The sequence below is a fragment of the Calonectris borealis genome, chromosome 26 (assembly GCF_964195595.1).
Source record: "Calonectris borealis chromosome 26, bCalBor7.hap1.2, whole genome shotgun sequence".
Lineage (NCBI taxonomy): Eukaryota > Metazoa > Chordata > Aves > Procellariiformes > Procellariidae > Calonectris > Calonectris borealis.
In genome coordinates, this window is record NC_134337.1 from 4,351,873 (window position 1) to 4,368,239 (window position 16,367).

At 59.1% G+C, this 16,367-nt stretch overlaps 1 protein-coding gene across 1 annotated transcript in view; it reads right to left on the reverse strand.

Moving 5' to 3' along the window:
• The window catches only part of ITPR3 (inositol 1,4,5-trisphosphate receptor type 3), a 43,975-nt gene extending 37,389 nt beyond the window's left edge, over positions 1-6,586 (reverse strand). The window contains exon 1 of the mRNA XM_075174113.1: positions 6,035-6,586. Within this exon, the coding sequence (XP_075030214.1) occupies positions 6,035-6,123 (89 nt within the window). The 5' untranslated portion in view covers positions 6,124-6,586. The remainder of the gene's footprint in view (positions 1-6,034) is intronic.
• Between the last annotated feature and the right edge of the window lie 9,781 nt (positions 6,587-16,367).

Consider the following 16,367-nt stretch of genomic DNA (forward strand, 5'->3'; position numbering starts at 1 on the left):
TCCATGGGCCATGACAGCAGGGAAGGAGTGGGGCACGTTCCCAAACTCCTGCGGGGCACGAAGCCTCGGGAGGGCAGGGAAAGAGGTAAAGGGGGGAAAAACCAGAGCGGAGCCGAAGCAGCTGCGGGGACAGGGGCTGTACCACGCGTCTCAGCCCACAGGAGAGATGCAAAGCCTCAGCCCAGCCCCGATGCCACTTGGAGGTGGTTTTGGTTTCTATTACCATTATTTTGATGGGGGACAGGGAGGAACAAACACTTTCGATGCACCCAGGAGCAAAGACCACCGAGGGCTGAGCCCCGACGGACCCACGGGCCAGGCTCGCGGAGTGAAGCACTGACCCTCGGCACGTGCCCAGCTCCCACCAGTGCCTACAAAAGCAGAGGGCCCAATTCACCTGTGCACTTTAAAAAATACAAATCCTCCACCGTCATGGCTAGGGGTCTCCGAGGAAGCGCCTGACCCGCATGGCCCATTTTCAGTGCCGAAGTAAACAGCACGGGAGCCTCCCACCCACCCCAGCTCTGCCTGCAGCATTCGCCTGCCGCTTCCCCGTGCCCGGCGCTACCGCTCCACCAGGCAGGATTAGAGATAGTGACTTGCCAGGCTGGAAGTCTTAATTAGTTAATGATCTCAAGGCAGTTTCAGCATCTTTAATCCTAGGATTACACGCTCTGCAGGAATGCAGAGCGTTATTTTTATTAAACTGATACTCCGGACTAACATTCCTCAGTTAAAAATTGCTGAAAATAAAAGGATTCTGACAGGGTGGACATGAGTCACCTGGGTGACTGCTGGGGCCAGGACACGCTTCCACTAATAACCGGCATTACCTCGGCGGGATGGGGCAAATCGAAGCTCCCTCTGCCATTAGAGCAGCGGGGACGCGCGGGCGCTCGCTGCCGCACCGAGCTGCGGGGAGGCCGCCGGGCACGCGGAGGGCAGCTTTCATTTCTCAGGTGTTAATGAGAAAACGGGCTGTTGGTGTCCGAGCACCTGGAGGAAGATCCTGAGCGAAGCAGCAGGCTGGATGCCCTTGATGAAAACTTCACGCTTTGCCTTTTCAAATTACCCCCAGGGAACACGAGGGGCCGGATCCTGCGCATCGATGAGCCTGCTACCCGCAGCCCAGCAAAGCGCGGGCGAGCATCTGGTTAGCTTTAAGCCGTGCAAGTCAGCGCCGTGCTTCCAGTGGGGCTTTCTGCGTGCTTTAAAATATCGAGCACAAAGTGATTCCCTGGCCTGGGGCCAGCGCGCTTGGCCTCGTGCGAGGCAGAGCCTTCACCGGAGGTCAGGGGAAAAGCAGCTCGTCCAGCGCTGCGATCCGCGGCGGTTGGACACCCCGAGCCCCCCCGGGGACGGCAGCCAGCTGGGGCTGACGTGGAGGCACCGCTCCTGCAACGCGAACCTGGGCTGGGGAAGAGGAGAGAGGCTTCCCCGGCCGCGCCGCGGCGCACCCGATGCCGAGAGGAGCCCCGGCACGCTGTGGTCCAGGGGTGCACAGGGAAGGAGTGCTCTGGGAGAAGGGGAGCCCCAACCCAGGCAGGAGCACCCCACTACAAAGCCCACCAACGTCTGGAGGTGAGGAAGAGGATGAGGATGAGGACAGCTCGCTGTTGGGCATGGGGCCGAGTCAGCCCCTCTGGCTCGGGGTGCAGGATGAGCACTGAGCCCATGGGGAGGGACAAAAATAAAATGAGTGAACGCGGGGCAGCCACAAAAATGCAGCTTTTCCCCCGCTGTCCCAGTGCCGGGACGACGAAGCCGCTCTTGGCCTCGTGTGCTTCTCCTCCCTGCAGAGACGAGTTCGTCCTGACCCGGCAGAGCTGGAGTTACCCTTTAACCAGCTGCGTTTCCCTGAACTGCTCCACCCTGCAAATCCACCTGCAATCACAATTACAGCTATCAAAGGTGTTATTTCACCTTAAACAGCCAACTGACATTTAGGCAGGTTTGCCACCAGCCCTTCCCCTCCGCAAGCCCGCAGTGCCGGTCCCCGAGCCCCCGGCGGGTCCTGGGAGCCCCCCCGAGATGGCAGGGACGGGGCAGCACATCCCCCTGGCAAGCACAGGCACCTGCACTGCATTTCTGCTCCTCTCTGGCTCCGGCCGTTTGGTCCTGGCTTACCAGGGACGCAAGGTAAGATGGAGACACTCGGGACAGCGGCGTCTCCCAGGGCTCACAGCGTCACCCCATCCATCACGCTGGATCAGGAACCACATCAAGGTCTCCGAGCTCCTTTCCCTGCTTGGCCACTGGTTTGCTTTGCCTGGATGATCCCCACAGGGCACCCCACATCGGTGGCTGTTCCCCCCATCCCAGACCCAGTCCCAAAAGTTCCCTCTCCCCAGATCTCCCAGGAGATACCAGTGATAGTCCCTAAGCGGCAAAGCAGTTGCACCTACAAGCTCCCCGTGGTGCCATGCCCTGGCGAAGCTGCTGCTCAGCACCAACCCCACATCCCTGACCCACGCGGCTGCTTTCATCCCAAACTATTTCCAGCTGCCATTTCCTCGGACACCTTTAACGTGCAGCAGCGAAGCCAGGATGCGAAGTTGGGCAGCCCCGCAGAGCCGTTCCCCACCTCCCGGCCGGGAGTAGCCTCGAATCGAGCCAAGAGGGAAGATCAAACCACCCTCAAGTCCCTGCATCTCACAAACTCCTCCTGCGCACCTTCCCATGCCCCCAAAACCACTTCTGGCATCTCCAATACACCCATCCCGTCCCCCAACCTTCCCCGAGGGACCGTGTCGCTCCCGGGGCGCTGAGCAGCACAGCCAAGGGATGCCACCGGCAGCGTGGCTGCCCTCAGCCCCCCCGACACCTCGAGGTGCTGCTGCTTTACAGCAGCCAGCTCTTGCCCTGCCTTCCCATGGGACTTCTTAAATAACCTCCTCTTTTTGGGCTGTCTTTAGCATTTTAGCTAATTTGGGTATTTTGGCTCAGTGCTCCCCCACCTAGCCCAGCACTTGAGCACACAGGAGTACTCCCCACCCTTCGGCGGGCTGTTTTTCCTCCTTAAAAGCAAACACCCGCTGCAGAGAGGGTGTGCGGAGGAAAGGTTTGTGCCCAGGGGCCTTCACCAGTGCGATTCGGGGGGTTGGGAGCAGAGAGGCTCAGTCGGGGGCTGCAGGGCTCCCCCCACCTCCGCCACCAACTCTTCCCATCATCCTCATCAGGATGAAAGCAGGAAAGCACTTTAAAAGATAATAAATTGAGCCTTAGTATTAATAAGGGGCGTGATTCTTCTTCCCTGCTGAGGCATCCCACTGATCGTGAAAGTCCGGTGCCGCGCGAGTGGCCAGTCCAGCCCCCAGGCACCCCCACGCAGCCGGGGCTCAAGGGAAAGCTGGTGCTTTTGTGGGGGAGCTGCTAAGAGCCTGGCTGAGACCTTTCTCTGCCCACTTCCCCGCAGCCCGGGGCAGGGCTCCACGCCATCGCTGGGTAAGACCCACTTGCTTCTGGGCCAGACACCACCAGTGACAAAGCACTGGGGTTAATGGGTTTAACGTGAAGTACGAGGTGCAGCAGAGCCAGGCAGGAGGAAGCATCCCCAGCGGGCACCCTATCTCCTTCCCCGCGCTCTCGGCAGACCCCCTTCCCCTTCCTCAGCCTCTCCGGGCATTTTGCAAACGTGGCTGCGGAGGAGCTCAGTGCAAGCGGCTCCAAACTCCGCTGCGGCTCTCGCCGGCGGTGCATCCCAAGCACAGACAGACAGAGCCCTTTGTGTCCCGCAGCACCGCCTGTAAGCACCACCGGGATGGTATTTAGTTGACGTTCACACCCACATCAGCCAGGACACCCTGGAGACCCTCAGGAGGGGCTCGCTGCTCTGCCGGGATGCTGGCACGGGGATGTCACAGCACCAGGGTACATCCCTTAACGTGACACTCATGACCAGCACCTGGAGACACTCCGTATCATCCTGTAAAAACAGAGGATCCCACTGCAGACCCTCAGCGATCCCACAGCCAAAACCAGTCCCTCTGCGCGGAAGGATGGAGGGAGCGCTTCCGGCAGGGTGCTCAGCCAGGCACACAGCACCCGGCGTGGGGCTGGCAGAGCTATTTGCCTTGCAAATGAGCCAAACAAGGTCCCAAGCTGTGGCAGGAGGGCTAGGGAGAAGCACTCTCGGTGAGTCACCCAGCCCCTTATTGCAGGAGTGATTTAAGGTGTGGTTGGGTCTCCCAGGTCCCAGGGCACAAGGGGAAACAATTTCAGAGGGTGGGAAACAACCTGGAGAAAGCAGAGCCCCAGTAAAGTGGGGCTGCCCAGCAAAAGCCGTGCTGGGGCCTTGGGAGAAGAGGCTCTCCAAGCAAGCCCTGCTTTTCAGATGCTTTTAAGTAAGTCTAGAGAAGCACCCGGCAAAAAAGGGGGACGTGGGGGCCAGAGCTGCAAAGGGATCGGAACTCCAAAGAGTCTAAACACCTCTTAATTCAGCTCTCAGTGAGCCACTGGGATGTGCTGCGTGGGCTAATAACCAGTGTTGGGTCCCAGCAGAGCCTCCTCCAGACCCGATTTCACAGACAGGCTGGAAGGGTGCTCAGCGCTGAGCTGCCGAGGCTGCAGCCCCTGCCTCGGGACCGCTCTGGCACTGGGAGAGCAGGCCAGCTACAAGGAGACCTCTCCAAAAAGGACCATGGGGATGTCCTCCCATCCACCCAGGGAGGGTTGGGCACAGCCAGGCTGCATCCTGCACGTGCAGGACCTTCTGCCCGACACCATATAGTTGCATGCATAGGGATTTTGTGCCCGGGTCTGCACCCAGTTGCACCCAGCAGCCCATTTCTGGGCAGCATCCCACAGCCAGTTGGAGGAAGGCTTCAGTGGGCATTAACCCAGAGGCTACGTGTGCCCAGCGGTGGGTGCGCGAACACGTGTAGGCGAAGGTATGTACGTCTCCGGTTATACACAGGCATGTGGGAGCAAGTGCATTCATCGCAGATTATAGAGCCGTGCAGCTCCTGCCCCAGGAATCCCATCCAAGTCAGCATTCCTGGCTGAGCTCAGCCTCTCCTACACGCAGCATGGGGCAGGCGCGCTGGCACAGACCCGCAGCTGTGGCTGCGGGCAAGGTTTGGGTCCCTGCTTTGGGGTAAGGAAAAAAACCCCACCCGTGCCCCAGGGCATCCAGCAGCCCTGCCAGAGCCCTCACCACCGCGGGGACACAGCCTCTCCCCGTGCCGCAGGGCAAACACTCCCGGCGGGAGCAAGCAGCCAGGGGATGGAGAAGGGCATCATTGCCAAAGGTCTTGGCCTGGCTTCGCCCGGGTGCTGCTTTAGCAGCGGAAACCGGAGGGACAAGTCACAGGTCCCCGAGCTCTCTGCTCATCTCCCCGGGTGAGGCCGCGAGATCCCCTCGCCCGAGCTGACATGTCCAGGAGGCTGCAAGGAGTTGGCTCAGCCTGGACCTGGCAGCACCCTGGTGCCCCCAGCCCTAAGCAGCACTTGGTGGCCATGGGCACCTGCGTGTTGGTGACCCTGCAGTGATTCCCGCTGACCACCAGGCGTGTGGAACCCTGAGGGGGGACAGCGAGAGCCACCGCTGCCTGTCCCAGGGGATGACAGCCTCCAGCCCCACCGGACAGGGCTGGAAGCACTTAATCACCCCGTGCCCCAGGAGGGATCCTGGCTGCCCGAGCCATCCTGCTCAGCCACGCACACAACCCCTTCCTAACCCCACCAACCCCTCACACTGCTTAAGCCCATTTCATCTCCCCCAGCCCCTAATGGGGGGGGTGAAAACAGTTTCTGGCCACGGCTGCCGGAGAGGGTGGGCTGCAGGGTCCCTCCAGGGCCACATCCTGCCCCCGGTAGTGACTGGAGCCGGAGGAGAGCCCGGAGGCACACAGCCTCCCCTCCCCAGCACCTGCGCCCATCCTTGCTGCAGCACCCAGAGCTTTCCAGCCCCTTTTCCCATCGGGTTCAGGCTCAGCACCACCTTCCCATCCCGTCCCGTCCCAACCCGCCATGGTGGCCAGCTGCCCCCGGACCCGGGCTCGCTGGCGGGCAGGCACGGGAGCGTCTCACTCACCCCAAAGTGCTGATGAAGCCATTGACGGAGCCCTCGGCGTACAGGGAGACGATGTCCCCGATGTGCAGGAAACTTGACATCTCATTCATGGTTGCCTTCGACCCGGCTCAGCGCCGTTTCTTCCCGAAGTCACCTTCCCGTGCCGAAATCCACCATGGGGCGAGCGGAGCTTGGGGGAACCCTGCTCCGGGGGGGGGTTATCCCAGCCCGGCTCTCGCTGGCTCCCTGCGAGCAGCAAAGGGGAGCGGGACGGCAGCGAGAGCCCCACGCACAACTTTTACATGTGCCGTGCAGGAAGGGAGCCAGGGGAGCCAGGCGAGGAGGAAAGGGGGGGTATGAAGCTCAATTGGAGGTTTGCATGAGATCTGTCCGGCTGTCCGTCCCTCCGTCTCTCACAGCTTTCTACCTGCAGCCAATGGAGAGCGATCAGGAAGTCCTGCTCGAAAAAGCATGCAAATATTTTTGGCCTGGGAGGAGAACCGGAGCCGCCCGGGGGAGGAAGGGGGGGGGGGATGCCCAAAAAGAGGCCCCACCCTCCGCTCCCCGCCTCCCGCCTTGGGGGAGCGTGGGCTGGGGGGGGGGGGGGGGGGACGCGCACCCCACTGCCCTCGAGTGGCCCCCGGGCCCCGCGGGTGGGGACAGCGGAGCTGCCACCGCTCCCGTCCAGGCGGGCTCCCCCCTCCCCGGTCTCACCTCCCCACGACCGGCCGCCGGCCCGGGGTGCTCGGACACCCCCCCCCCCACCCAGCCGGCCGCGTCGGGGTCTCTCCAACTCGCTCTCTTGGCTTGGAAAGGCTCCGGGAGCGATGGGGGGTCGCGGGGTGTTCCCCCTGCATGGACGCAGGACGGTGGGCACAGCGGACCAGCGGCGGGCACAGCCACGCTCGGTATCCATCAGGAAAAGCGAGCAGCCGATGCAGTTGGGATGCACCTATTGCCCCCAGCCCCCTGCACCCTCCTACACGTGGCAGAGGGAAACTGAGGCCCCCGGCTCCTGCAACCAGCCCCTCTCCCACACAGCCCCTCTCCCGCCACCCCAGGTCCTGCTCTCGCCGTTTGCTTCATCCTCCTCTTCACTTTGCAGCAGGATCGGACACCAGGAGCCGCAGCTCTCCATCCCTGTCCCCGCTCCTGCACCCCAAAAGCCGCCCTTCGGCCAGCGCTTCCCCCAGCCTGGGGCAGGCACAGGGATCCGGCACCACCCGGAGCAGGGAAAGCCCTGGGTGAGGACAAGGCGGCTCTCACTGGATTTTTCTGCCTTAGGCGAGCACTTGTGGCTTCCTGAATCCCAGCTGCCTCCTGCCAGCGTGCTGCTCCCAAGCTGGACCAGTTCATACCCGCTTCGCCTCCTCTGTCGCCCTCCTGCCCCTGCACCATTGCCCAAACCCTCCCCCTGTTCAATGCACGAGCTTTCCCCTGGCACCCCCAAACCAGGGCGACACTCCAGCCGCCATCCCCAGCCCCGTCCAACCCGATGATGCCACGGGGTTCACCCAGCACCCAACCCACCCATCACCACCAGGAGCTGTGAGCAGGAAGGAGTCCCCTCCACCCGCTGAAGCCCACCCAGTCCCTGCAGCCCATGAGGAGCCTTTCCGCAGTCAACCCAACTCCGCAGGGCTGGGCGAGCAGCTCCAGGCTCCCAATATAACACCAGCGGAAAAGGACTGCATCCTCAGAGCATCTTCTGGACAGCACAAGTGCCCTAGTTCCTCACTTTAATTAAAACTTGCCTGCTGTAAAAACAATATCAGAAGGGGGAAAAAAAAAAAAAGCATGATGCTTTTCTCATTTATTTCCCTCCTGTCCTCTTTTCTCGCAAACAAACACACAGGTTTCAGGAATATAAACCTTGCCCTAAATAGTGAATTTTTTTTTCCACTAGGAAACGGACAGGTCCCCTGGCAGAACAAAGGGAAAAAAATTAGTGCAATTCCTCCGGGGGAGATGCGAATTCAGGTCCATCAGGATTAGCTGCGTTTTCAGCACAGGACAAATTTAGAAGCCTTTATCTCAGGGCAACAGAGGGGGAAAAGAGAAGATCATAAGAAAAAAAACTTGCTGCTGTTAAAAGCAAATGAAGGTTTCACAACAGGAGCTCAAAAAAAGCCCCCAAGGAATCAAAGACCAAAACTTCATGCACAGATCAGCCGCTTTGATCTAAGGCACAAGCAGCATCTCAGGCGAGGGGCACCGCAGCATGCCCATGCTGGTGCCCGCACCAGTCCCACCAGCCTCGCTGGGCACGGCCGGGCCAGACACCACCTCTCCCAGCCTGGCCCAAATCGGGCTCCCCGTGCACCCGTCCTCCCTTGACCCCAGGGACAGCTCACATTTGCAGAGCGCCGAGCAATAAAAAAAAATCATTTGGAAGTGTGAAAAAATCCATCGCACTAAACAAACAGGCATCTGGCCTGATTTCTCCCACCCAGGAGAACAGGGAGCAGCAAGACGAAGCCTCTTGAAGTCTCTTTCCCATCCCACGGCAGGAGGCAGCCCCCTGCCCGCACTCGGGGTGGTGGACACCGCGTCCAGCCCGTGCTCAGGGCTGAACGCCCCAGCTCAGCTCAGTTGAGGATGGGGAACCCAAAATGTTTCAGGGGTGCACCCCTGCCTAGTGTCACCATCCCCAGGGTACATCTCCACATCTCCGAATCCTCCCTGGATGGAGCTGGGATGGATGAAACCCTCCCCATCCTCCAGCCCTGGGAGGGCAACGCGCAGCTCCAGCTCCCTGACCGTGACAGCTCTGTCCCTGTGGCGGGCACAAATAGGGACCCCGAGCATTTGCCACCCAAGGTTTGCCAGCACACAGGCAGCAGCACAGACAGGTGGCTTCTAGGACAAAAAAGTGCATTTCTCCTGTGGCTCAGTCGCTCTCAGCTGCCTTCAACGCAGCTATGACCACACTGAGCCGTCACGCTGCCCACCCTGCCTGTCCTGACCCTGCACAGGGTCTCGGGGCTGCTCCCAACCCACAGGGACATTTTGTGCCTGGGCTCAGACCCCAAAACACTGTGAGGAGCTGTAAGCAGTCTGCAGCCCTCAGGCGAGAGGGCAACCCTGGCCGTGGGGATGCTCATAGGCACATGCAGCAGGGCGGCCACCTCGCTGTGCCAGCGCTCGCTCCCTCAGGCCCCGGGGAGATAGAAGAGTTAAAAATAAGACCGTTTCCTTCCTTACCCCCTACTTTAAGCCACGTGATAAATAAAAACTGGGAGTTTCTGCCTCCTGGAGAGGAAGCGGCGGCACAGAGAGGCAGCCGGTGAGTCAGTCTAGCAGCAGTCATCCCCATCCCTAAGGCATGGCCTCCATCTCCTCACATGCTGAAATTGCTCCTTTGCAGGCAACTGCTCAAACTGCAGGGCCACCTCCCTCCCCCAGGCCCCCCAACCCTGTCCACAGGATGCTCTTTCGGCAAAAGCTCCCCTCTACCTGCACGCCCTTCCCACGATGGCCCTCAGCAGCGAGCACTCCCTGACATGGGATGGCGTTGACGTCCCAACCATGCCACAACCCTCCAACAGGTCAGCCGGGATTGTAGCCACCCAGGACTGGATAGGAGCCCAACTGGAGCTTAAGTTTGTCCAGATGCTTTGGGAGCAAATAAATCGCTGATGGAGAGGCTGGCGAGCAGGGATGCTGGCTGGGGTGGCAGATGGGTTAGTGGTACCCAAGCAGCATCCCAGTGCCCTGCCACGTCCCCATCTGGCTTTTGCATGGGCCTCCTCGGACATCCCAAATCAAGGCCGGGAACTCAAGGGTGTAGCCACTTGGAAGAAGAAAGTGAAAAATAACTGTAGCCGCCTTTGTTCGAGGAGGAGGAAGGCAGACACTCGGTCCCTTGTGCGCAAGCAGAGCGGGGAGCAGGAAGGCTCTGCTGACAGATGCGCGTAAGAGGGGGATTCTTTGGCCAGGAGGCGAGTTTGCCCCCTCGTCTCGCTGGCTCCGCGTGTGCCCTGACCCCGCTGCTGCCTACGGATGCAAAAGGCTGTCCGGGCTCTGCATGGTGCCTTTCATGCTGCTGCGCCATCCTCCCACCCCAGCCACCCCACAGAGCGCAGCAGAGTTGGGCCACGACCGACTCCAGGCTACAGCTATCAAAAAAAAAGGGGTTGTCTCAACCTTGTTTCTCCTTCTGGGTGAGGATTTCAGAGCCCAGAGTAACTACCACTGAAAAAAATTGCTTCTTTGGTGCAGAAGATGCTATGTGCATCTGCAGTGATGAGGGTTAGACCCCAAATCTGCTTTGCTTGACCTGCAAACCCAAACCCCAAACCTCCCCGCTAGCAGCCGGTTGAAAGGCGACCCAAGGTCTGCCGGGGCAGGGCTGAAACCTCCTCGGGCGACTTCATTAACCAGCGGAGACAAAGGCCAGTTCCCTCCTGCCTGTCCCATCTGTGCCTCCGCTCGTGCCTGGCCGTCTCCAACTGTGGCTGTGCCAACGGTCTCACGGGAGCAGCCACGCTCCCCCAAAATAGCTCTCAGACTGGATGACTTTGGCCCACATCCTCAAAGGTATTGAGGCTCCGGGTTACCTCGGAGAACCTGAGCCTCCATCCCCACAAGGAATGGCAGGGAAGGAGAAGACACTGGTGTGCACGTGGTCCCCCTTGGACCGACCCTCACCATGCACGGGAGGATGCCCCCACGCTGGTCTCACCTCAGCAGGACGGACAGGAGGATGCCATAGGAAAATAGGGCAAAAAAGAGCAATTCCTCCAGTCCCACACTTGCTCCTTGCCCACCCACCTCCAAGCCCGTGGATGGGTGCATCCCGCCCTGAGGATGGGCAGGGTGAGCAGCGGGAGCCAAGAAGAGAGGAAGGACCCCCCCGCTCCCACCCCCCCTCCCTCCCTCCCGAGAAGGGTTAAGCGACGCTCGCGTCGAAGACACTTTGTACTTGGATTTAAAAATACAGCCAATGCCCCGGTGGCTCAGCTCCGTGCAAGTTGCAGGTATATTTCCACACTTGAGCCAATAACCTTCCCCGAGGGAAATTTAGGCTTTTTATGATTAAAAGGGGAAAAAATAATAGTGGGGAATTAAATATAGTACAGAACGAGAGAACAATTAGCAGTTGCCGTTAGCGACACCGGGCCAAGTTTGGGACAAACGCTGTGGTTGTCTGGAGAACAGCAGGGCTGGGGACAGCCACCAGCGCGGCTGGGTGACACAGGAATCGGCCGGGTGCTCGGCGCAGGGACGGACCCTCGGTCCTTGGCACATGGAGCCAAGGACCCAGCACGACCCAGACCCATGCGAGCAGCCTGCCGGGACTGGCCACAGCTCCTGGGCATGATTTTTTTCTACCTTCACTATATCAAAAGCAAATGGAAGTGTTTGCACAGGCTCGTAGCTTCCCTAATAAGCAAACACAGATTAATTGTGGGGTGGAACAAGTACGGGGTTGCCAGCCGTACCCTCACTGTGGGCCAGGATGGCAGCCGGTGACAGGGACAGAACGGGCGAGGGAAGAGCCCCATTCCCCATCCCCTCTGGTGCATTGCCCAAGAGATTTTGCATTGCACAACCCTCCCTGGCTCGGCTGGCCGTCCGCTGCCCTGCGTCTGTCTACAGCTACCATGCAAACTCTTCCAGAGTTGCACAACTGTTCTGCTCCATCTCAGCTGATCTGTTGCCCACTACACTCATGCCCATGTGAGAGCATCACTAACGGCTTTGCTGGCTCATCTCCAAGGGCACACACTAATTTACATCCCGGGCAAAGCCTCCTGTTATTTCTCCAAGCCCTCCTCGCTCCAAGCCCTCTCAATGGGCAGATTTTCAAGAGCAGCCAGCAGCTCCAGAGCAACCCCGAGCACTGCTGGAATCAGATCACACCAGCGTGTCTCAGCCCCTGAAGAAATCCAGAGGGATCCGCTGCAAACCACGCTCCAGCACGGAGGAGCCAGCGACGCAGCCTCTTCTTTCAATAGCTCTTTTGGAGATGGATTACCACGCCAAGCAGCATTTCCTCTGCCTTCAAGTGGACCACGCAGGCCCTCTCGCCTGGCTCGCGGTCAACACGCAGCGATGAATGAACAACACATCTTATCGGAGAGAGGACGGGAAATGCTCTCCAGCTACAGCCCGGGACGGGCACGGTGCCCACCTCCGCGCGCTGCCGGGGGCAGGACGGGCTCCAGCTCCATCCCACTGAGTCCCAGCTGGGGACGGGGATGCTCTGCCGGGCTGGTTTTAAACAGGGTGCACTACTGCACCCGGTCCAGCTCCTCTTGGGGTGGGTCTGGTCTGAAGGGCGCAGGGACACGTGGGCACGTCACGGAGAGAAGGGACAGAGCGCAGAGGAGCTGGCTTCCCACCACAGACCTGTCCTGCCCTGGCCTCCATTTCTCCCTGTAAAGTTTCATATAAAATGGCTGATCTGAGGTTCTTCCCTCCTCCCTGGCTTTTTGAGACAAGTTAGTGCCAATCAGCCTAATTACAGTCTTTGCTGAGATAACCACATGCTTTCCTGCTGAATGACAGGCTGGGTTACCATGTGGCTCAGGGCCAGGACCAGCTGCCTCCCCGTCTGGGCCAGGCCACCGCCTCCGTCACACCGGTCGCGTCCCCGAGGGATGGGGGGGACAAGCGGACGCTGCTCCCCTCCGGCGAGGGCATGCTGAGAACAGGAGGGTGCAGGCAGCCCTGCCTGCAGGAGCCTGGCTGCCGCAGCCCGTGCTTGCAGTTGGTTTTATGGGCTCCCTTAATGCGACAATGAAAGGAAACATGCTGCGAGCGCGGCCGGGCTGCTGCATGGGTGTTACAGCTCCGAGATCAAAGGAGAAGCTCGGGGCGAGCTGGGCGATGCTGCAGTGCAGGCAGCTGTGCACCCCATGGGAGGGGGATCCCACGCCGTGCTGTACCCCCATCCCAGCACTACAAGTGAGGAGTGCGCCGGGCACCCGGCACAGCCTGTTGTCACCTCAAATTGGGGACCAGCTACAGTGCAGGACACTGGGAGCAGCACGGCAAGGGCTGGATCTGCAAGCGGGGGCTCCCCGTGCTGCTGGTGGGGGGTTCAGAGCAGGGCTCCCAGCACCCCGCTCGCAGGGGGAGCACGGGGACACAGGTGCTCCATACAGCGGGGCCCCCCCCCAGGGCTCAGCACCCTTCAGCGCGGGGATCCCAGCCATGGCACCGTGCGGGGAAGCAAGTGCAGGGAGCGGGGCTCTGCCCGTGCCCTGACCAGGGAGCTGCCTACGGCCAGAGCTAACCCGAGCTGAGGGCAGCAGCAGACCTGCCGCAGGAGCACGGGGCAGGACCGGCTGCCGGCGCTGGGCATGCAGGGACACCCCCAGAGGCAGCCAGCACACAAGTTTCCAGCCCAGATTGCAAAGCACAATTTTGCTTTCATCCCGGGGGAGCTCTGTGCTCCCTCTGCTCTCAGACCAGCCCCGCACAGGGTGGGGGGAGCAAGCCTGGCCCAGGGGGAGCAGCTTTCCAGGCTGACATCCCTCTTGCATGTGCCCCAATGCAGCAAATCCCAAATGCACCAGCTGCGTACCAAAGACACCCCCCCCAGCCTGAGCACTCACGGTTCAGCACCCGCCGTGTCCTCGCCGGGGTCAGACACCACGGACCCCACTGGCCCCAGAGCTGCATCAGCCCAGGCTGCCAGGAGCAATCACCCCCCCCACCCCCAGCTCCCTCCCCTTTAAAGACTCCCCACCCACCTCTGCAATTAAAGGGCTGCGGTGGGCTCACCTCCCCCCACACACTTGGGTGTTGCTGGACCAAAGAATTGGGCTCTCGGCTTCTTCCTGCTTAAAATTTGCGCAGCAAAGAGAGAAAGGAAAGAAGGGGTGTGGGGTAACGGTGCCTCATCGGACAGGTTTCCACCCTCACAGGGATGTCCCAGGTGAGGGACATCCTTGCTTCCAAACCCATCTCATCGTGCTGGAGGGTGAGGAGCGGCTGGATGCGAACCCCAGCAGCAATCAGCTTTGTGGCTGACAAAACCCCCGCAGTGGGTCCAAAAGCTGCTGTGGAGGAAACAGCCCAAACAGCACCAGGAGGATTAATAATAACCAGCCTGAGATCTGATTTCAAGGGACCGGCCACATCCAGTTCTGCGAATAACACTTGCTGGGTGTGATCAAGGGAACGCCGGGCTTGGCGAGGCAGGAGAAAGCTGGCTGCTCTGCCCGGCACGGCCGCGTGCACCGGTCCAGCCCAAGTTCCCGCAGCAGGATATGTGCAGAAGTGGCAGTGGAGGATCCGGACATCCTCACATCCCGGAGATCGGCACGCACCTCCTTGGGATGAGTCACGCTGCTGTGCCAGGGCGGTTCGTTAGGCAGCTTCCACCAGCACAGAGGAATGCATTGAACAAAGACCCAAAATCCCTGTTGGTTGTAGAGGGAAGAGTTAGTCATGCTTGTGTTCCACGCTGCTGAGTCACCCAGCAGCCACGGAGCTGTGGGAGAAGGGACTGGAGAGGGTGGGAGCGACTGTTTACTGACTTTACGTGTAAATCAATCAGGAGGTTGTGACGATGCCATAAACCAAGACGGTCACAAGCTGAGAGGGAAGAGGAATAGTTGGGCAGAGTTTATAGCTGTTAAAGAAAAGAAAAAAGGAACCATAGAGGTATTTTATTTGCAGGACCGGTGCTGGCTTTAAAAATTATAGGTAACATTATATTGCGGTTTATATACCACCAACAGACCCAAAAGCTCTTTTATACGCTGCGGCAGACGCAGCTTCTTCCTGCCTGATTCAGAGCAGCAGCTGGGCCACGATTTTTGAAGGCATCAGCATCTCAGCCGGGGCTGTGGAAGGCAGCTGATGGCTTGAAAACCCATCCGGGCTGTCCCAGGAGCAAGGCTTGTTCAGGGCAGCTAATGAACAGCCCGCACAGAGGCAATTGCCTCGTTGGACTTTTAAATTGGGACACAAAGCATGTTCGTGCTGGTAAAGCGGAGTTTTCTTTATCATGGATGCCAGCTTAACATCTAGCATTTAATTTTAACACCAAAGGCTCGAGTCTCCAATGACTAAGGTTTCCTTTGATCAAAATCATGGCTCTGGTGAGCAAAATGCCCTGACGCTGCTGGCAGGGAGGTGTGAGCAGCACGCAGCCGCGGTGGCTGGCCCCAGCCCCGTGCAGGACATGCTTGCTGGAAATGCTGCGTTGGGTTTCGCTGTTGAGGTCGGGCCATCGGTGGTTGTTCCTTGTCCCGGCTAGGAGCATCTCCGGGGCTCTGCCGGCAGCGTGCCGGGGTTTCCCCGGGTCTCTGCTGCTTTGCCCCATTGCACAAGCCCGGAGGGCTATGGATGGGTGCAAACAGAAAATAGGTGTATCTGTAGCCTACATCCACAAAGGGATTTGAATCATTCCTGAAGGTAAAGCAGGAATTATATCTGCTTGTAAAGTAGCCCTTGTTCCCATTGTGCACGAGGCAGGAGAACCGCTCAGCCCATGACATGAGAATTTCCTACCCGTGACTGTCTCGGCCACTTGCCTCCAGAGCTTGAATCATTTCTCTCATTCGATGCAGAAGTCGGAGGATTTCCTTGAAAATAGAGCCTTTGTTTGGCAAATATTTCTCCCGTCTGGTCCGGGGCTGTAAGCGCTCTTTGTTGATTAAATGACAATCTCCCTCTCAGCCAGCGCGATACCATCAGCAGAGAGACAGGGCTTTCGAGGCCCGTCTGAATTGCCGGGGAAGGGTCCGTGCCTGTGCAGACGCCCTGCGCGGAGGAAGTGCTGCGTGTGTTAGAGAACAGGTTTGTTTTTTAAAATAATACCAGGCTACATCCTCAGCGGTTTCGAATTTGGGGCACAGACTGTCGAGCTGTTCCGTGATTTGAGAGCACCTGAAATAATGGGATCTTAGGCTGGAGGCGATCTCCTAGAACCTCCCAGCCGCCATCATAATACAAATGGGTCGTAATAAAAAATAAATTAGTGTGAGTCCACAGAAGCCAGCAGAGCTCTATCCTTTTCACAGGCTGAGGATCCAGATGAATATTTCATTTAAAATATTCTATTATGTTGGCTCATATCATTGTAATATCTGAGTGTCTCACATTTGTAATGCAACTTTACAACAGCTTTGTGAGACCTGGAAATCTCAGACTGAAAATTATTTCAGGCACCAGCCATCTATTTTACTCCGTGTTGGTGCAGCATCTGGCACAAAGGAGTCCACGGCTGGGCTTCCTGGTGCTACTGAAGATGCAGAATAAGCAGAGCAAGACCATGCATCTCAGGACAAGGTTGCACCGAAGCGCAGGACGATGCAGGGAATTGGATTGAGCCTCCCAGTGCCAGAGCGGTCCCACCGGCACATCCATCTCTGCAGCTGGAACAGCCGCAGCA